Source organism: Dromiciops gliroides, chromosome 5 (genome assembly GCF_019393635.1).
Source record: "Dromiciops gliroides isolate mDroGli1 chromosome 5, mDroGli1.pri, whole genome shotgun sequence".
Taxonomy (NCBI): domain Eukaryota; kingdom Metazoa; phylum Chordata; class Mammalia; order Microbiotheria; family Microbiotheriidae; genus Dromiciops; species Dromiciops gliroides.
Genome location: NC_057865.1, coordinates 154,371,734 through 154,394,219, shown reverse-complemented (window position 1 = coordinate 154,394,219; position 22,486 = coordinate 154,371,734). Strand labels below are relative to the sequence as shown.

At 34.7% G+C, this 22,486-nt stretch overlaps 1 protein-coding gene across 1 annotated transcript; it reads left to right on the top strand.

Annotated features, from left to right (window-relative positions):
- The first annotated feature begins 3,915 nt into the window (after positions 1 to 3,915).
- Positions 3,916 to 4,218, top strand: LOC122727496 (small integral membrane protein 20-like). Its single transcript, XM_043965063.1, has one exon. It carries the CDS (start codon positions 3,916 to 3,918, stop codon positions 4,117 to 4,119), a length of 204 nt encoding a protein of 67 aa, XP_043820998.1. The 3' UTR covers positions 4,120 to 4,218.
- Positions 4,219 to 22,486: the final 18,268 nt, after the last annotated feature.

Here is a 22,486-nt window from a genome sequence, read left to right as displayed (position 1 = left end):
GTTTAATCAAAATTTGGTTTTTGCCCAGACTTAAGAATTAATATCTCCTAAAACTTTCTTGAAGTAAGACATCCCATCATGGCAAACACCTTCCACAATGGTTCTCAGACATCAGGCCAGGTTGGCATGAAAAGCTTTGTCAAAGATTCAATTTACCTTAATTAATGAGAAGAACTTGCCATTACCTCTGGCTATTTTGCTGTGATCTTTGTTTCAGTATTAAAGACCTTTAGGCTTGTTCATGATTTGGTACTGATTTCTATCATTTGGAATTACAGATGCCTATAGATTCCTTCACACATGAGGCCTGAGTTATTTTTATGACTTCATTCTGTTCAATTCCAAGAAAGGTCTTAGTTATCTTTTTTTATAGCTTTGGTTAGATCAGAGTGCTTACATCTCTCTCTCTTTCTTGCTTTTATTCCACAAGCAAAAGCAAAAGAAGACATATTAACATATATGCCATGTGTTTTTCAGGATGACTTCATTATTATGGTCTTTGACAAATCAGAAGAGATTGTCACAAGCATACCTTATAGTAAAAAAATAGTTTATATTTAGATAGCATTTTAATCCATTATTTTATTTGAACCTTCAAACTGTGAGATTCAAAATTGAATAAACTCCCCCTTTTAACTTTTCCCTTTGTATATATATATATATATATATATATTTCCCAGACCACTAAGAAAAAGAAGCCTCTGAGCTTTAATCTCTGAGGGGTTTTTATTTATTGCTTGGGAATTAATTAGACAATAAAAGGTGATACCAATTAGGGAAATAGGGAAATAGAAATACATATTAATGACCTTAGATCTAAACTTAGTTTGATTACATTCAGCTGGTGATTCAGGGTCAGGTTTGCTCGCTAGTAATTACATTTACCTGCTCATCTGGGGTTAGGTTTGCTCACTAATACTGATCTAGAGGGCCTGTGTCTAGCAGACAGTCATAATACGTGTCTCCCACTTTGAGGGTCACATGAGGTTCATTACTCTGGGGAGGTGAATGGAGGGAATATGTAGCTTTCACTATCTATGTTCCATTCCTCCCCATCGTCAATCCTGTGCCCCCCTCTGAGGGAGACCTTGGTTACCATGATTCTGGTTCTGTCTTTCTGTATCTCTCTGATAGGGTCTATAGTTAGTCTCTCTGTATTCCCCTGAAAAGATCTATTTCTATTTTGATTTCGCTTGTAATTAGATTTTCTTCTCCAAGTCCTATATTCCCTCAATGAATGCCCCTCCTTTTCACAATAATAACACACCTTAGTTCCCTTGTTTTGGCATTTACATGGCTGACTAGGAATTGCAGGCACCAGAGTGCTCTGTTTAGGGCCATCTGAACTTTCCTCACATGAGTCAAAGACATAATTCCAAAGGTCCTTAATCCTATCAACTGTGAGGGTCCTCCAGTCTGGACATTGTGTCAGAAAATATTTGTGGATTTCTGGCAGTGAATTATAAATAAATGTGTTGAGAACAATATAGGAATCCCTTAAATCTATTGGATCCAATCTGGTGTATTGCCTGGCGGTCTCACAAAGCCTATCATAAAATCTGTTTGGTCTTTCATTAGCCTCCTGAAGTACGCTTAAAAATTTCTGACAGTTTTCAGGTTTTCTAGAGCAAGATTCCATTCCCTTCAGAAGCGTTTCTCTAGCATCTTTTAATTCTTGGAATTGCCTGTCATTATAATTCCACTCCGGATCCTTTAGAGGCCACACCACAATGGCCTGACCCTTCACAACAAGGGCATTTCCTGCTAAGACAACAATCAGTATATACTGCAAGTATTACCACAATTTTACCAATAGGGAAATTAAGGCTCAGAGAGGGTAAGAGAATTTCTCAGTCACATAGTTAGGGAAAGTCAAACCCAGGGCTTTCTAACTCTCAATCCAGCATTCATTCCACTATCTTATGCCACCTCTGAAATCAGGTAGAAATTCCTTAAGGAATCCATCAAGTTCTGTATGATTGGTATTCCTATCAATCATTCTAATAAGCTTCCAACATACTCAGGATACAATCTACTCTGGAAACCAACTACCCTATATTAATATCCAATGGTCTTCTCTCCAGAACAAAATTTCTGTAGGTACAGCTAAACAGAAGACAATTTTTCAACATTGTCATCAAGTGGTTTCATCATAAAAATTAAGGCTGATAAAGGTATCAATTCATTTCTCCTGATGAAAATGAAAAGGTACAAGTGGCATGAGTTCATAATCAGAAAATAATGTAACCTGGAAATGAGCTGGCAAACATTTTCATGAACAATTATAACCCTTTTGGCAACTGTCCTATGATTTTGATCATGTACCAAAAAGCAGCTAGGTAGCAGAGAGAATAGAGCAATAGGTCTGAAGTCAGGAAGACTCATCTTCCCAAGTTCAAATCTGGTCTCAGACATTTACTTGCTATGTGACCCTGGGTAAGTCATTAACCCTTTTTGTCTCAGTTTCCTCATCTGTAAAATAAGCTGGTGAAGAAAATGGCAAGTCACTCCAGTATCTTTGCCAAGAAAATTCCAAATGCGGTCATGGAAAGTTGGACAGAAGTGAAAATGACCCAATAACAACACCAAAAAGTATACTGATAGCACTTAGAAGAGAGTCAGAATTGTAATCCCGTTTGTATGACTTCGAGTTCAGTATTCTTTCATTTATTCACTTCTTTCCCCTACTTATTACATCATTTGAAAAGAAAATGGTATCTTTTGTTTTTATGTTACCTTCATTTACAAATATATCTCTCCTCTCTACTGCTACCCAGTAAGCTATGATGTATAAAAAAGAATAAAAAAATGAGTGGGAATAAAGTTTAGGATAACTACCCAACATATCAACTGAGTCTGACAGCATAGGCTATAATTCATGGCATAGTCCTCTTCATTTCTTCAAAGAAGGAAAGGATTCTCCATGTGCCAAGCGTGGTCACTGAAATTAGATTGGGGGAGGCAACATTTATTAAATACCTACTCTGTTATTATTTTGTATATTATCTCATTTGATCCTCACAATAACTCTATGAGTTGCTATTATCCCCATTTTTAAAGGGGAGTAAATTCAGGTTGAATAAGGTTAAATATCCCATGAATAGGTTTATCTAGAGTCATGCAGATAGTAAGTTTCTCAAGCCAGATTTTAACTCAGGTCTTCTGGCTATTCTTCCAGGCTAGTGTTTCCTGACACTCTATTCAATGTATTTGGTTGTTGTTGTTTCTTGTTGTGTTGCTATTGTTGTTTATTCTTTCCATTTTCATTGTTGTGGTTATTGTATGTAAGATTTTGCTGTTTTTTTTCAACTTTAGTTTGCAACAATTCCTATCATCACATATTTTTATGAATTTGTCATTTTTCACACTGCTGTGATATTCCACTACATTCATATACAATGAATTGCTTAGCTACTCCCTAAAAAAAAGTGGTTTTGTCTGTTTTCAGTTCCTTGTTAACTATAGGGTGCTGATATATTTTCTATCTTGAACTTCTTTGAGGCACATGCTTAGCAGTGGAATCCCTAGATCAAAGGGCATGGACATTTTAATCACATTTTTAGCATAATTCCTAATTGCTTTTCAAAATGCCACCAAAAATGCATTCATGTCCCTGTCTGCTTCATGGCCTCTCAAATATTGTTTATGTTTATATAAATATTTTCTCATCAGTTTGCTGCTCATCTTCCCATCTTATGGATTAGGAAACTGAGGCACAGGTACTTACCAGAGTCTCATAGGCAGCAGATGGTGGAATAAGGATTTAAACCTCTATCTTGTAATTATAAACCTAGAGGTCTTCTACCTCATGTATAATTCTCAAAAATTGATTATTACTAAATGCTTATGTAAAAATTAGAACTGGGGTCCCAGCTTTGGGGTTGGCCACTTGTGCAGGGCATCCCGAGTTGGGTCATGGCATGGAACTTGCGCACGGTGATGATTTTCAGTGACTTCGCCACCCTCCTGGGCGCCGCCTTCTACCCCATCTATTTCTGGCCCCTGATGCGGACCAAGGAGTACAAGCTGGAACAAGCCATAAATCGAGCTGGTATTGTCCAAGCAGATGTACAGCCACCAGGATTAAAAGTGTGGTCGGATCCTTTTGGAAAGAAATGAAGAGACTTCTGTCTGATTCGAATGGGAAAACAAACTTCTACATATCCTCTGTTCTGCAACAAATAGAGATCATCTTTGTGGAGTGATAACTGGAGAAGACAGAATTTTATTTATAATGAGTAAATACTAGTAGTTCCCAAAAATATTAATTCCAAGAATTAATATTACATTTTCCTGAAGTTTCAAAACATCACTGATACAAGTTACAATATTAGGAAGTTGGGGAGGGTGATGTGAATTAGTTTACTAAACCTCTCCATTCTGGGTAGAGGATAAACCACTTATTATTCCATCTTTACAACCCAAGAGTTATGATTTAAATATGGGAAGCACAGCACACTTGGTAAGATCCTTTTACTGTCTTGTGTGTTGCCATTTCTCAAATAAGATACTGAAATGACGATTTCAATAAGCTGCCTCTTGGGACATGAAAATGTTTTGCCCTCTGACCAGTCCATCTTATTCATTTCTTGTTGAAGACTACTTAGTTTTTGAATGTAAATAGGAAATAATGTAAGTGAGAGGTAACATGATTTAGTGGAAAGAGTATTGGGTATTCAGTCAGAATACCTGGATTTGAATTTCAACTTTCCCCCTTACCAGCTGTGTGACACTGGATCCTCTCTAGATCTCAGTTTCTCCGCTTGTAAAAATGGGTAAATTGGACAAAATAATCTGATTCCTTCCAGCTCTAACATTCTGTGATTAAGTTACTTTGCATACATGGTGGAAATAGATGTAGGATTAATACAAGTGTAAATGTGTACATTAAAATCATTTGTTTAACTTTGAAAAAAAATTAGAACTGCAAGAGAATTTGAGATTATCTTGTTCAGTTCCCTTACTTTGCAGATGAGAAATTTATAGAGCAAAAAAATGCAATGTAAGATTTATGAGAGGAGGGAACTGTTTCTTTTTTTTCCTTGAAATTTCCAATTTGTATCATGGTTTCTGGCATATAATAAGCACTTAATTTGTGTTTATTTTGTTGAATTAATAATACCTTAGAATTTATAGCTAATTAATGGTAGAACTCAGACTAGTTTTAAGTGTTATTTCTAGCACTTTACTTTTTTTTTTTTTACAACATATCCATTAGATTTTCTATTCTGAGGCTATAATAGGTTGCCTAATCCTTTGTCAGTACTCACTCCTCCCCAGATCTCTTTGCTGGTGGCAGGTTTCCATAATGGAAATAACTTGAAAATATACCATCTTGCATTGCCTACATTTATATATTTGTGTTTCTGTGTATATGTATGTATGTATATGTATGCATATGTGTATATATCTATAGATAGGTAACTATGCAATTTTTCCTTTAAATATCTCTAAATGAATGAATCATCTTCATTTAAATTTGTCACCTCACTATAATAACAAAACATCATTTTAAAACTTGTAGCAAGTTTTGAAGTAGAATGACAAAGGAACATAAGATTAGACCTTAATTATGTGTCTGACAGTATAGTTTACCTGATATATTTCATGTAGATAAGCAATACCCAAAAGGATGTTTTGGGTTAGTATTCTGGGGTACTCTTGCTTTGATTTAGATACAGTCTCACATTCAGATGTAAGGTATAAAGGATACAAGTTTTCCCTTGGTTAAGATTCAAAAGTCAGGCACTTTGGCAGCTAAAGCTCTATTCTAATGAGAATAATGTTTGATTTACAATGGAAACCATACTCACTGTTTCCAATCAGCAAGGTATTTTGGAAATCTGAATGGAAAAAAAAAAGATTGAGAGAAAGGAGGAAGGGCTTGATTGTACAACTGAATTCATTAAACCTCATTTATTTTTTTTTATAGCAATTAAATTCTTATGATGAATACAGTTTGGCTTCAAGAAATGCATGGGTGTGGCCATATGTTTCTATATGTAATTGATTCATTGAAAATAGGTGTTTTTTTTAAAGCAGTTCAGCAATTAAATATTAAATGAAGTCAAGGACATGAAAAAGGATATCATTTTCTTTGAAAATTTTTTGAGTAAAAAGAAATATATCTACATATAAAAATATATTTATTTACTGAGCTGAATTTTTGTTTTTAATTAAAACTTATCATTCTACTCAAGAAAGCAAACATTAAGAAAATTGAAAAATGGTTATTGTAAGTAGGATGAACGAAGGAATACATGATAATTCAATGAACTATAAAATGAATTTGCATTCTATCCTAGCCCACAATCAGCTACCAGCATTCTTTTAGTTTTATGGGTATTCTTTGAACTTCTAGTTCCCCTTAGAAACATGTAGGATATCTAAAGATTTGAATAAAAGCTCTTGTTCACAGGCACCAAGTAGAATTCAAGTTGTTCTCATTATCATCAAAGATATATTGGATTTGTCTTTAGCACCTCTAATCATATTATTTTGGCATTGTGGCCTAAATGGTTGGCCAAAATTAGATCATAACAGATCTCTCTAAGGGCCAGACTTAAAGTGAAAGTAGATAATTTGATTTCCTTTAAAATGAGAGGATTAGGAAAATGAAACAGTCCTTTATGAGTAGTATCTATGCCCCAAAACATTTTGCCAGAGCTGTCTGTGAATTTCAAGAGTGAAGTATTGAGCAATTCATGACTACAAAAAGTTCGTCTGAATTGAAAATTAATAAAGGTGGATTGACCCAGACTGGAATGATTATGATGAATGCTTCAAATACACATGAGATTCTCACTTGATGACATCCAACATGTGGAAAATTGAAATGCCTATGCTCTTAGCCATATGTATGCATGCTTACCTTATGCATGTATTAGAACTTGTAACCACAGTGGAGTACAGTTTTAAGAAAGTGATAATATATTTCCTATTTTCCTAACATCCAAAAGCAACTCAGATCCAATTTGTACAAATGAGATTTTATTAGGAAGCTGATTTTGTTTTGTGATATAATAAAGAGAAATACATATGTAGTATTTATTATCAGAGAGTCATTGAACAGATTCATTAATTCTCTTATTATATCTTTCAGGGTATCCGTCACCATCCACAAGGAATCGTTCTTTGTTTTAGACTCTGAGTTTGATTTCCTAGTAGCATATACCTTTAAAGAGCATACTTCTTCCTGTTTTATGCCTCACCTTATGGTTACTATCAGGGAGTCAGTTCTATTCTTATATCTTCAAAGGAATGCTGAATGATCCTAAAGTATTTTCTGTACCAAATAAAAATCACAGTTTTCATAATGAAAAAGGGACAATGGGATCTTATATTCTCTACATATTCCATTTAATTGTGAAATGGAAAAAACGTTCTCTATTCTTAAATATTGCTTGCCAAAGCTTACAAATTTTCTCTTAGTACCCCCATCAAGTATGTCCTTGTTTTGTAGACAAATAATTTTTCAAGGATTATTTTCTTATATGAGAAATTAAGAATAGAGATTAGTAGTTATTTATATTCCCTTACTCTTTTTTTTTTTTTTGCTTTCAATAAGGTTCACATTTTTTCCTACAATTTTGGTATCTTTCCCTCCTTCAGAAACTTGGTGTATCAGTCCTTCAATACCTACACAATTGTATCACTTCAAGAATAGATCTCTAAATGTGCTTGGTCCAATCAAGCTGCTTCCCCCAACCTTTTTTTCTGTACTGTCATTTTTACTTTCTCTACGAGCACATCTAGATCAGTGATGTTAGGATCCAAATATGGTAGTTCTATTCTAATTCATAAAGAAAACTATTGGTTATTTTTTTTACAAAATTTTTCCATTTTTACTGTTTGTGTCTCTTCTTTTTTCATCCTTTAACATTAGGCTTTTGCAAAAGTTTGTATAATTAGATTGCTTAGCTTTCTTTAAACTCATTTTACTATGCACTACTTTCTGCTTCAGGAAATAACACTTCTTATACTAGTCTTTCATCCTTTGTAAGATTTTACAAATAGGCATATAATCTAATCCAACATTTCCTTGGCTTTCCATCTTTCTCTATTTATCTAGTAAATTAGATGGATCCTCACTAAGCTAGTTTTGAGATTGTTCAGTTTCCTTGTTGCAGCAATACATTAACATTGGTTAAATTTCTGAATTAAGTAGTTATTTCTGTTGTCAATTTCCTATGGTGAATCTTTTTCAAGTATATGTCATATATTTTTATTACTTTTTATTATTTTCACATATACAAACACACACACATATATATATGTACATACACATACACATCTGTATGTATATTTACTAATTTTGATCTTAGCAGTGATGAGTTAAGTGTCTCACTATAGACTGTAATCTAATATAAATGTATATATTACATATATATATGCTGTATTCTGTATTAAATTTACTTTTAAAATATTATCTATAATTGTGTATGCTATAAATACAAAGTAATTTGGGGGCAGGAGAAGAAATAGGAAGGCCTCCTACAGGAAATTGCACTTTAGATGAACCTTAAAGGAAGTCCTAGGAATTATCCAAATCTGGAAAGCATCCAGGAATGAGGGCTAGACTATGTTAAAGTATGGAAGTGAGAGCTATAGATCATCATATACTTGGAACAGTAATAAGGACAGTTTGTTTTGAACACAGAATGTGTGAGGGAGTATAATATGATATACTGGAAAGATATGTTGGAGCCAGATTATGAAATATTTTGGATAATAAACTAAGGTAATGGTATTATATCTTAGAGGCAATAGAGAGCCACTAGACTTTTTTTTTTGATCAGGAGAATGCTATGGTCAGATATATGTTTTAAGCAAATCAATTTGACACCTATGAGGAGTATCAGTTGGAGAGAAGAGTATTGAGAGAGACTAATTATGAGGTTATTGCAACAGACTACATGGAAAGTGATGAAAGTAACAGGTAGAGTATTTGGCATATGAGTGGACAGAAGAGGACAGATGTTAGATATACTGAGGAGGCAAAACTGAGAAGACTTTACAGAATGGAGGAGTGCAGTGGCGGGGAGGGAATGGAGAATCAAGGATGACTTAGTTAGCAAACCTTGGCAAATGGAAGAATGGTGGTTTCCTCAATAGAAAAAAGGGATGGTATCATATGCATTTTAATTGATCTCCTATTTGTCTAAGATTATTTAATACTGAACATTATTTAACACACAGGAATTACCTGACTAGTGAGAATTTTTAAAATTTAGGAAATAAGCATAATATGAGCTATATTTTGGGACAGAGGGAATATTTGCATATTAATTTATTCACAGCACATTAGCAAGTACCTAGTCAGACCTATACAAATCAGACTTCTTGGGCAGTCAGGTAGTAATACTGGTTTTTGAAAGTTCAACAATGATAATTTATGGAAGCATGTATAATCTTTGAACATCTCTCCAATAAAACCTAACAGGCAACCATCTATTCTGTCCTGGACACTTACATAGTCACTACTTTCTAATGTAAGTAATTCTAACACATGTAAATTTGTGAATCCAAGTTTATATGCCCAGTAATGGAAAGAAAGAATTCACTTTTTATTACATATCAGCTACCAATAAGTGACATTCCAAGAATAAAAGAGCATGAAAGGACCTTAGAGGTAATACCTCTTAATTTTATACATAAATTAACTTAAGATCCAGAGATAAAATATCACATAACCATTTAATTGCAGAGCTAAGACTAAAACCCAGATTTTTGGACTCAATTGAAAGTCCTTTCCACTACAGCATCTCAGCACATACCTGAATATGAATATAACTGGTTTGAATTTCCTCTACTTCCTTAAAAATTTTTCCATAAAAAGTTAATGGAATTTACTTTAATTTATAATATTAATATCCTGATTTAAACACTATTTAAAATGAAATCTCTGTTGATTCATATGAAAAGAAAAACTAGCAGTATGATGGTATATAATTCTTGAAAGAAGAATTAGCTGTTCTTTCTTCCAAGAAATAAGTTCACAGAACTGTTATTCAAGGAAGTGAAAATTGATGTTTGCTCAATCCCCACCCAAAAGAGTAGAAAAGGCATAAATGAGAGTTTTAAGGGTCACATAATAGAAATACCTAATTAGGTAAGGAAGATTTGGTTGCTAGTAAAGATTAACAAAATTATACCCTGTCACACAAGCATTTTTTATTTTGTAAAAGAGCCCCCAAAATACAAGGGTAGGAAATATGAAAAATATGACAACTACTGAAAATATTTTATTGGTTTTCTAGCATTCTGTTTCACTACTGAAGCACAATAGAATGAAGATAAGAACAAAGTTTAAACCTGAAGGATTTTATCATTAAATGAACATTTCAATTGCAAAGAACTTTTGTGAGACTGGTAAAAAAAAAAAATGTCCTTTCCAGCATAGTTAAATCATTAAGTTGAAATGTACTTTTAATTATCTTCTAATAATCATATTTCCATTTTATAAATAATGAAAACTACATCAAATGCATTGCTTTTATCTAAATATAGACAGATTCAGTATATGGTAGATGGTGTAGACATCATATGTTCAAACTTTTGGACTGATACTAGCTATAGTTATTTATTTAGAATGACAGAATCACAGATACATTAAATGGCATCCACTACTCTTGTTGGACTTCTGGCATATGTACAGGTAGACCATTTGGGAAATTAGAATTTTATTTATAGGTACTTTGAAAACAGATAGTTCGGTGCAATGGAAAGAGTGCTAGATTTGGAGTCAGAAGTACTGGTTTCAAATCTCAGCTCTGTTACTGAAAACCCCTTTGATCTTGGCCAAAAATACTTAAATTCTCTGGTCCATTGTTCATTTTTTTAAAGGCTCAAAAACTTTTGCCCTAATCTCTTTCCTATCTGGGCCAGTTAGCCCCTCCCTGGGCAACCCAGTGCCCCTCACTCTGAAGTTCCACATTAATGCCAAGTTTGGTGCATACACCTGATCAACTCAGCCCACTGCAGCTCACAAATTCTGAGCCCAAGAAATCTGAAAGCCTGAGCTTCCCAGGTAGCTGGTATTACAATGTCTCAGGCAGTGTAGTCAGATACCTGCTTGTCTTATTTTCACCTTCTAAAATTAAGGGGGTTCATCTAGATGACTTCTCAAACCTTCCAATTCTAAATCTATAATCCTAAATAAATATATTGACATATGTGTTGTATGGCTAATATTATAACCCAGAATTTTGTCAGTCTGTCACATGGAATGGAAAATCAGTTATTTGCCATCTATTATGTTCCAAGCGCTATATTTTATGAGTTAAGGATACAAACAGAAAAGAAAGTTAGTCCCTGGTCTCTAGAAAGGCATATAGTAATGAGGGTGAAGGGCTAACACATAAAAAATGTCTGAGTGTCAGCATAGAGTGGAGTTTAAGTTTATTCTTGACAGAGGTGATAACAATGCAAATCAGATCTAGCTAACAGTGGGTATCCAGAGGGAACTGGGACATGGGATTGGATTGGGTAAGGAGAAGGTCCTCACAGTGGGTATTTTTGTTGCTGTTATAAGAACAACCCCCTTCTGCCAAAAAGTGTAATCTAGTGGTCATTACATATGATTTGTGTCATTTGCATGATTATTCAACAATGTTTAATAAAAACCTACTATGTGCCATGTACTAAATTAGGTGCTAGAGATACAATAACAAACAAAAAGCCTCATTATTCTCATGGAGCTCACAATCTCTTTGGGGAAGAGGGGGAGAGAACATATACACACAAAATTAAATGCAACATATATGCAAAGTGTTTGAGATGAGTTATAGCAACTGGGGGTATCATGAAGGCCTTTATTTAAAAGTTAGCCCTTTCACCCTTTCAAAAGATAGAGCTTCATTGATGTGGAGGGGAGGAGAGAGTGATTTTCAGATATTGGTGATAGCCTATGAAGAGGCATGAAGACTAGAGATAGTATGTTGTGTATAGGTAATAAGACTGCTGGGATGAGAACAGGACCCGGATTTTCTCAGAAGAAAGGGTTACTCTTAGCCAGGTGAACCATTTAACAGATAAGGAAACTGAGGCTCAAAGAGATTAATTTGGTTGCCAGTGTCCCTATTTAGCAACTGTCAAAACTTGGATTCAAACAAGGTCTTTCTTGACTTTAAGTCCATTATCATTTCATTTGTGCACTCATGAAGCAGCTACCTATCCAAAAGCCAACCCTATTCTGCAGCATTGCTAAGATGTTCATTTGGATAAGACAATGAGAAATTTCTGTTCAATCACAAGGGTTCTCATTGCTTGTACACTTCTAAGAAGAAAGAAGCCATGAACTGCTGGGACCAAAATACACTACTAACGTGGGGAGATTTTTTTTCCCACCCTTACTGCCAATTTCATGGTGGGAGGTTTGGTACATTTGCCAGGCCCAAAAGGCATTAAAACCCAATCTTCATGGGGATGGAAATCTTCATTGTTGCTATTCCAAAAATGCATCATTGAAATGTTCATGGTATGTTCTGTAAATACCTCTCAGAGCAATAAATATTTATAACTCTGCTACTGAAAATTGATACTCCCTTTTTTCCTTTTAGTAAATGCAGACACTTCCTTGAGTGACCTCCTACAGTAGGACAAGCATTTACATCTGACAGGTCTGCCTGTAGACACAGCTGAGTTGAACTTTAGGTTGTTTTAATTTTTTTCTTTATATGATACATCAACAGCTGCTCTCCTAAAGGGAGGGACAAATCCATTTTCATTTTAGGCCAAAACACTTTTCAAAGAATTTGTCAAGCATTTTGCCATTCCAGTATTGCTGTGTTTTGGAAGGAAAAAACCGAATCCACATGTTTCTGATTCATTTGCCCTTCCCTCATCCTTCCCCATTCCCTACTCCACCCAAGGGAAAAAAAAACAAAAAACCTGGTATCCAAAATAGCTTACAGCACACTCTTCATATTCTTTACTAAAGCCATACTCTCAAAAGGCACACGTTTCAAGTGGATGCTAAGGTTGGCATTGTCCTTTACAGGCTTCTACATTGTTTTGTTTTGTTTTGGTTTTTTGTCTGTACTAAACAGTCACTGTATTTGGATAAAAATGGTTACTACTGTACAGATGGTATGCCTAGTATCTGAAACTTCTCTTTTTCACATGGCAAATGGCAACTTTGCTACTTTGTGGACAAGTCTGCAAGAAAATTCTAAAAGAAACAAAAGAAGAGCCTGTGACAGGTCTATTTACACAAGATCCCTGAATTAGCACAGACAGAAGTAACATGGATGACATTTGAGTTGTATGCTAATTATTTAATGAAAATCCATGACAAATGATGTTAAAAACCAGAAAAGAGAAAGGAAATTTAGGGTCAAAGTTTATACAGTGACCATATCTCTTTCACTCAAGGGCATTAGACATGATGAAGTTTGTGACTTAAATTCTAGGGAAAGAAGGGGAAAAGAGAGAAAAAGAAAAGGCAGAATCTTGAACGGCAATCTTCTTTGGTTTCTGGAAAGTCAGGAACTGTTTTTGTTAAGTTCTTAAAAACCTAGAGAGCTTAACAGAAGATTGAGTATGTGAACTTTGGCTCCAAATAGTCACACCGAATCCTTTTTGATCAATCTTTTGGGGACGAAGGGGTTCAGCTTGGATCATTTAAAATGACCTTTATATGATCGCCATTGACAAAGGGGTCTCTGAGAGGTCCTGCCATCCACATTTCTCAGTAAAGAGGCAAAGAAACAATCCCACAAACATTAAGTGACATGCCCAGGGTCACATAGGTAGAAAATGGAAGGATTTGGGGCTAAACCCAGGGTTATTTGACCCCAAATCCCAGCACTCTGCACTTCAGTAGTGAATGTTGAGAGGCAAGTTTCTAGTTACATCATGGTGTTTTATTCCTGTTTGTTTTTCTTGGTGGGGTATGCATAGCTTCTTGTGGAAAATAAATCCCTGAGGTCATGTTTATCTTTCCTGTATGTGTGTGGGACACACTACTATATGACTACAAGTTCAGCAAGTGAGCAATGTTATGTAGCCTTGACCAAAGCAGGCCTGAAATCTCTCCCCCCCCCCAATTTTAAAAGTATTCATTTAATTAGGCTAATTTGTAGGATATGGGGATGATATATTTAGCAGTGTAAGAAACCTCAGAAGTCTCTGAGTTTAATCCCCTTATTTTCTAAATAAGACAAATGATGCACAGAGAGATTTAGTGATATACCCTGAGTCACATGGCTAGGAAGTAGGATTTGAATCCAGGTATTCAATATTCAATGATACCACATGCAGAAGTCAAAAATAGATGAATGTAACACTTCATTTTATAGGGATCCTTGCCCCAAAATCTCTTTTCTAAAAATTCAGTCTTGAATATGATTTGATATGTTAAGGTAGGTAAATTTAATGAGAAGAGATGGAAAAAGCAAGCTTAATATTTAACTGCCTTGTTATACTTTCCCTCAGCATATCACTTTACTTTGAAGTAATATTTAGTCATTTCAAGTACTAAAATGAAAAAAATAACAATTTCCAGAACCAATAAGAGATCTAAAGAGCTCTGAAAACAATCAGGCCATTAATTTCAACCTGGCATAATGAAGAGAGTGCTGGAATCAGACTCAGGAAGACTGAGCTTTAAATTGTGCCTCACTCACTTAGCTGGGTAATGTTGGGTAAGTCAATGTGTCAGCTTCAGTTTCTTCATCTGTGAAAGGAGGATAATGATACCTGGGGTACCAAATCTCACAAATTGATGGTAAGGCTCAAATAAGATGATTGATGGGCAGAAAGTAGTTTCTAAACTTTATCAGACTGCTGTATAAAAGTCATTAATATTAATGAAATAGGAATAAATGTAAACAAAATTTTAGTTTCAAAGAATTTAGCTTTCCAGGACTTTCACTCCAGGGATAGGGACTAGACCTCTGATTTCATTGGCATAAGGATTTCAGGAAGCAGAAAACTCTTAGTACCTCCTCTGCTTAGCATTTTCTCTGCAATTCATAGTTTTAGAGAAAGTCTAGAGCACTGAGAGGCTAAATAATCTGCCCAATGTCAACGAGGCCAATATATGTTTCAAGCCCTGTGTCTTCTGGCTGCACACCAGCTCTCTGTCCACTATGACATACTACAAGTTTCACTTCAACTTGATAAATGATGATCTGAATGTGAAAATGGATGATCAAAAATGTGATTATGATAAAAAGAAATAACTGGGTGAGGGGAAAGTAATAATTTATGTAGTACTGAAAAAAGGAGATCAATTCTTTGGGATTGATTGATTGATTGATTGATTGATTGATTGATTGATTTTTGTTACCTGGGATTTTATTATTTTAACAAACTCTCAGTGAGGAAATTCTTCCAAATGCAAAGAAAGAGCTGGGCAAATGCTCTACACATTATAAACTTACGTTGCCTGGAGCATTGAAATTAAGTAACTTGTTCAGGATCATCAAGCTGTTTGAAAGAATGATGAAGTCAGAGTAACTAAATTTAAATCCTACTCCTACCACTTCAACAAGTCAATTTATTTAACTCTATTTTTATGTTTAAGCTTTATTGATGTATTTAGTTTTTTCATCACAAACATTTACAGATTGCTACTACTTCATGAGAGGTCTCCTATAACAAAACAGTTAAGTCAGATTAATATCGCATGACCTCATCTGAAAGTGCATGCAACACTTCCCATCTGTATCTCTCCCCTCTCTTAAAAAATAGCATTAATCTGCTTTTTTCACTCCCACCACACCCCTACTTCATTGAAAAAGAAAAGAAAATTTCTTGTAACACATATGCTTAGTCAAGGAAAACAAAATCCTTCAATATGAAACTATGTTTCATTCTTTGAAATGGATAACATTTCATCATTGGCCCTCTGGAATAATTAGTGGTCATTCTTTTTAAAAGTTTCAAATTTTTTTTGTTCTTAGCATGTTGGTATCGTATAAAAGATTCTTCTGGTTCTGCATATAATTTTTCATCAAGTCATGAAAGTCCTTAAAATTGTTCATTTTTATACTACTGATGCTATTGTTTAAAAAAGTGCTGATTCTGCTTATCTTACTCTGTATCAGTTCATATGTCTTCCCATTTCTTCTTGAAATGATTTCTTTCAAAGCATGGGACAGTTAATATATGTCAGATTTATGGACAGAGGAAGAATTTAGGGCTAAAGAAGATATGGAACGCAATACAAAATATAAAATAGATAATTTTGATCTTATAAAATTAAAAAGCTCCTGCACAAACAAAACTAATGTAATCAAGACTATAAGGAAAACAGAAAACTAGGAAAGAATTTTTGAAACAAGTATCTCTGATAAAGGCCTCTTTTCAAAAGTATATAGAAAACTGAGTCCAATTTATAAAAAAAAAGTATCAGTCATTTCCCAATTGATAAAATGGTCAAAGGATATGAACAGGTAGTTTTCAGACAAAGAAATCAAATCTGTCTATATTCATATGAAAAAATGCTCTAGACCACTACTGATCAGAGAAATGCAAATTTTTAAAAAAACAACTTAGGTACCACCTCACACCTATCAGAGTGGCAAATATAACTAAAAAGAATATATTGGATGTTGGAAACTTTGGATGCTAATCCACTGCTGAAAATTAAAAAAAAAAATTTTTAACAATTCAGGGGCAGCTAGGTGGTGCAGTGGATAAAACACTGGTCCTGGATTCAGGAGGACATGAATTCAAATTCAGCCTCAGACACTTTGACACTCACTAGCTGTATGACCCTGGGCAAGTCACTTAACCCTACTTAACCCTCATTGCCTCGCAAAAAAAAGAATCCACTGCTGGTGGAGTTGCCGTTTTATCCAACCATTCTGAAGAATAATTTGGAATTATGCCCAAAGGGCTATAAAACTGTGCATATCCTTTGATACCACAATACCACTGCTAAGTTTATATCTCAAAGATATCTCCAAAAAGAGAAAAAGACCCATTTATACGAAAATATTTATAGCAATTCTTTTTGTGGTAGCTGAGAATTGGAAATGATAGGAATGCTCATCAATTGGGGAATGACTGAACAAGCTGTGGTATATGATTATTATTGTGCCATAAGAAATGACAGGCAGGATGATTTCAGAAAGACCTGAAAGACTTATATGAACTGATTTATAGTGAAGTGAGAAGAACCAAGAGAACATTGTACACAGTGAAAGCAATATTGTTTGATCAAGAACTGTGAAGGGCTTAATTAATCTCAGCAATACAGTGATCCAAGACAATCCCAAAGGATTAATGATGAAGCATATTATCCACCTTCAGAGAAAGGACTGATATTGATTGAACACAGACTGAAGCATGCTATTTTTTACTTTCCTTCATTTTTTTCTTTTATTCAAGTTTTCTTATACAAAATGATTAATATGGCAATGCTTTACATAATTGCACATGTATAATCTATATGATTGTTTACTGCCTCAGGAGAGGTGATGGGAGGGAGGGAAGGAGGCAAAGAATTTGGAATTAAAAACTTTAAAAAGTTTATTATTTTTTAAAAAGCAGCATTGAAAAAAGAGAAAATTATCTCTTTTAATTTTTACAGCAAAATAGGACTGCTTCACAGTCACATCTGACAATTTATTCAGCCATCCCCCCATTGACTATCATCCCTTTAATTTGAGCCCTTTGTTCTTTTGCCACCACACAAAAACAGTTATAGTTTTGTACACGAAGGATCTTTTCTTCCTCAATCTTTTTTTGTGTATAGGTCTAGTAGTGGTATTACTGGGTCAAAGGGAAAAGACTGCTTAATAACTTTTATTGTACAATTCCCAATTGCTTTCCAAGGTGGCTGTACTCATTCACAAGTCCAACAGCACTTTCTCCACAGCCCTTCCAACATTTATTATTTTCCCTTTTTGTCATTTTTATCACTCTGATGGATATGAGATAGAGCCTCAGAATTGCCTTAATTTGCATTCTCCAATTAGTAGTGATTTAGTGCATTATTTTTCATATCACTAAAGACAGCCTAGGTTTCTTCCCTTGAGAACTGTTTGTTCAAATCTCTATATCATTTAATAGAAAATGGTTTCTTTTCTTATACATTTGAATCATTTCATTATATAATCTTGGAAATGAGACCTTTATCAGAGAAATTAGCTCAAGGTATTTTCCCCAGTTGATTGTTTTCTTTCTAATCTTAGCTTTCTTAGTTGTTGTTGTTGTTGTTGTTGTTGTTGTTGGTGGTGGTGGTGGTGGTGTGTGTGTGTGTGTGTGTGTGTGTGTGTGTATGTGTGTGTGTGTGTGTGTGTGTGTGTGAAGGCTTTTTTTTTGCATGTGTGAGGCAATTGGGGTTAAGTGACTTGCCCAGGGTCACACAGCTAATAAGTGTCAAGTGTCTGAAGCCTCATTTGAACTCAGGTCCTCCTGACTCCAGGGCCAGTGCTCTATCCACTGTGCCACCCAGCTGCCCCAAAGATTTTTTTTTTAATTATGTAATCAAGATTGTCAGTTTTATATTATGGGATCCACTCTATTCCTTATTTCCTTATTAAATTTTATCAATGTTTATTAAGTACTTATTTGCCAGACAGGGTGCTAGGTATGGGGAGTAGTAATGCAAAACAAATAAATAATTCTTTCTCTCTAGGCCCTTACATTTTATCATGGGAAATAACAAATACATAAGTATACAAAAAATAAATACATGGTGGTTATATATAAGAGAGGGCACTAGCATTTGAAAAGATTAGAAAAGGCTTCGTATAGAAAGTGGTACTTGAGTTGCATTTTGGGGAAAAAACAGGCATCCTATGAAGTGGAGTTGAGGAAGGAATAGATATTAAATGCTGTGTATGATCATAGTAAAGGGACAGAAAAAGGGGTGGAATACTATGTTTAAGGAATACAAAGAGGGCTAATTTGGTTCAACTCTAGAATCAAAAAAGAGGAACAATGTATATTGAGACTAGAAAGCTTGTTTCCAGTCAGGTTGTGAAAGCCTTTCATAGTGAGAGGAGTTTATATGGGATCCTAGAGGCAATAGAGGTGGAAGAACTATATTTTAATGATTAGGGAAATAGCATAGTAAAATCTGGGTTTAAGGAAATCCACTTTGACAGCTATGTGAAAGATACATTGGAGGGGGAAGAAAGTTGTGGCACAGAAAACAATTAGAAGCCCACTGTAATAGTTCAGATAAGAGGTGATGGGGGTATTTACCTAAAGCGGTGAATGCCTTGGACAAGGCACTTCAACTCTAGGGGTCTTGGTTTTCTTATCAGTAGAATGCTAGGATTGGAAAAGATCACCTCTTCCATCTTAAAATACTGGATTGACCTATAACTCCAGAAAACCACAACTCAGTTATGAATCCTTTGTGTAATTTTATAGAGATAGAAAGTAGGAAGGAGGACAAAGCCAAAATACTATTAATGATGACTAATGCATGACTCATGAAACATTTAATGTATGCTTAATACAAAAACACAAAAAATAGTTGAACTTAATCCATAACTCTGGTTAAGGATAATATTATTTTATATAGTTGGGATGGCTTGCTATATGTAATAATCCAGCAGGGAAAAGCATGTATGTTCTTCATTAGTATCCACTATATAGAAAATAAGATAAGAAACAAAACAACCTGTCTTAAATATAAATTGGCTACAACTGGATTGTTGGAAGTTATGTTTCTTGTTAAAATGTTTATGTTAGTAACAGTTGGTGGATTTTATCTCTTTGTTTTTGATTGGGGTACTGGGTAATATAGTGATTAATCTTCTCTGCTCTTCATAGGAAACAAAATTAGAAAAATTAGGTTTAAGGAGAAGATAGAAGCAATGAATAAATCTGTCCTTTAAACATTATAATATAGGTATTTGAGTTTTTTCTTTGTGTGTATATGTGTTTTTTGACATACATGCTTTGGCCTTCTTACAAGTGGGCCATAAGTGTCTGTTCTGCATTTTTACAAAATCTATCTGATAACTAAAAGAGAAACAGATTTTGGGTGCTGGGTTTTCATAAAGAAAAACAATAGCAAGCATGGATCTAAAAAGATAATTCTAGTGGAGTTAACAGAGTGAGAGAACCCACAGCTGTCAATGAATCTTTGTAGAATTGGGTTCCTCCCAGTTGTAGTGTCTCAAAAGCTTGCCTTTTGAATGGCCTTCAAATTATGTTTTCCTTCCAGAAATCTCCTCCTTTTGGTTCTTCCCCAGATGAAAATACCATTGGTGTTTTAAACAGTAAACACCCACATCGCTTTTAGTGTTTTCCTTAACTCTCTTCTGGCTTTTCTGTGTCTATTTCTTCAATCATACTGAATTTCATAAAAACTTACTCAATTTCCGTTTGCTTGAATTTGAGTTTGTGTGTATATACATATACATACATGCATACACATATACATATATCATCATGAAATTAATGTTTCTGTTTTCCCCAATAGATTTTTATTTTGATAAATATTTTCTAATTATACATACAAATTAACATCCATTTAAGATTTTTTGAGTTCCAAATTCTCTTGGTGCTCCTCCTCCCCTCTCCCTTGAGAAGGAAGCAACTTGATATTATTATACATGTGAAGTCATGTAAAACAAATCCATATCAGTCATTTTTCAAAAGAAAATGGCATGGGGGGGAGGGGAAGAAAGTAAAATAAAATTTAAAAAAATAGACTTCAATCTGCATTCATAGTGTATCAGCTCTTTCCCTGGAGATTTTTACCATGAATCTTTTAGAATTGTTTTGAATCATTGTCTTGATCAGAGTAACTAAGTCTTTCACAGTTGATCATCTTTAGAATATTGCTGTTGCTGTCTACAATGTTCTCCTGGTTCTGCTCTCTTCACTTTACCTGAGTTCATGTAATTTTCCCCAGGTTTTTCTGAAATCATCTTGCTTGTTACTTCTTGTAGCACAATAATATTCTATCACAATCATATATCACAACTTGTTCAGCCATTCCCCAATTGATAAGCATTTCCTGGGTTTTCTATTCCTTGCCACCACAAAAAGTGCTCTATAAACATTGTTGTACAAATAGGCCCTTTACTCTTTTCCTTTGATCTCTTTTGGATACAACTCTGGTAGTGATATTTCTGGGTCAAATTGATCTCCAGAATAGCTGGACTAATTTACTACTCCACCAGCAGTGTACTGGTGTTCCAATTTTTCCCCATCCCATCCAGCATTTGTTATTTCCCTTTTCTGTCATATTAGCCAATCTTATAGGTGTGGAATGGAATCGCAGACTTGTTTTAATTTGTATTTCTCTAATTAGTAGTGATTTAGAATATTTTTTCATGTGACTATTGATAGCTTTGATTTCTTCCTTTGAAATCTGCCTGTTCATATCCTTTGACCATTTATCAACTTGAGGATGATTTATTTTTTAAAAATTTAACTCAGTTCTCTATATATTTCAGAAATGAACTCTTTATCATAAAAATTGCAATTTTTTTCCAGTTTCCTTGTTTTGTTCTAATGTTGGCTATATTAGTTTTGTTTGTGCCAAAGCTTTTTAATTTCATGTAATCAAAGTTATCCATTTTATATCATATAATACTCTATCTCTTATTTGGTTATAAAGTTTTCCTTTATAGATCAGCCAGGTGCATTTTTCTATGCTCCCCTAATTTACTTATGATATCACACTTTGTGTCTAAATTATTTATCCATTTTGACTTTAACTTGATATGCGGTATAAGATGTTCATTTATGCCTAGTTTCTGCCAAAGTGCTTTCCAGTTTTTCCAGTAATTTTTATCAAATTGTGAGTCCTTATCCAAACTCATGGATCTCTGGCTTTATTAAACACTAGATTACAATGGTCACGTACCATTTTGTATTCTGTACCTAATTTACTCCAGTGATTCACCATCTATTTCTTAGCCAGTCCCAGATTATTTGAATGATTACCACTTTGAAATATAGTTTGACATCTAGTACAACTAGGCAAATCTCCTTCATTTTTTTTTTCATTGATTCCCTGGATAGTCTTGACCTTTTGTTCTTCCACATGAATGTGATTTTTAAAAAATCTAGTTAGTTATTTTGTTTGTTTGTTTGTTTTTGTGAGGCAATTGGGGTTAAGTGACTTGCCCAGGGTCACACATCTAGTAAGTGTTAAGGGTCTGAGGCAGGATTTGAACTCAGGTCCTCCTGACTCCAGGGCCGCTGCTCTATCCACTGTGTCACCTAGCTGCCCCAATCTAGTTAAGTTTTTAAATTAATTCTTCAAGGTTCTCTGCTGGGAAGCTAGGTGGCAAAGCGGACAGAGTGCTGGCCCTGAAGTCAAGAGGACCTGAGTTAAAATCTCACCTCCGACATTTCCTAGCTGTGTGACCCTGGGAAAGTCACTTAGCCCCAATTGCCTTAAACATCTGGGGCCATCTCCAGTTGTCCTGATATATATTTTGCCACTGGACCCAAAAGACTCTGAAGGAGAGAGTGAGGTTGGTGACCTTGCATAGCCCTCCCTCACTTAAATCCAATTCGGTACAAGTCATGATGTCATGGTTCCCTTCTAGAACAA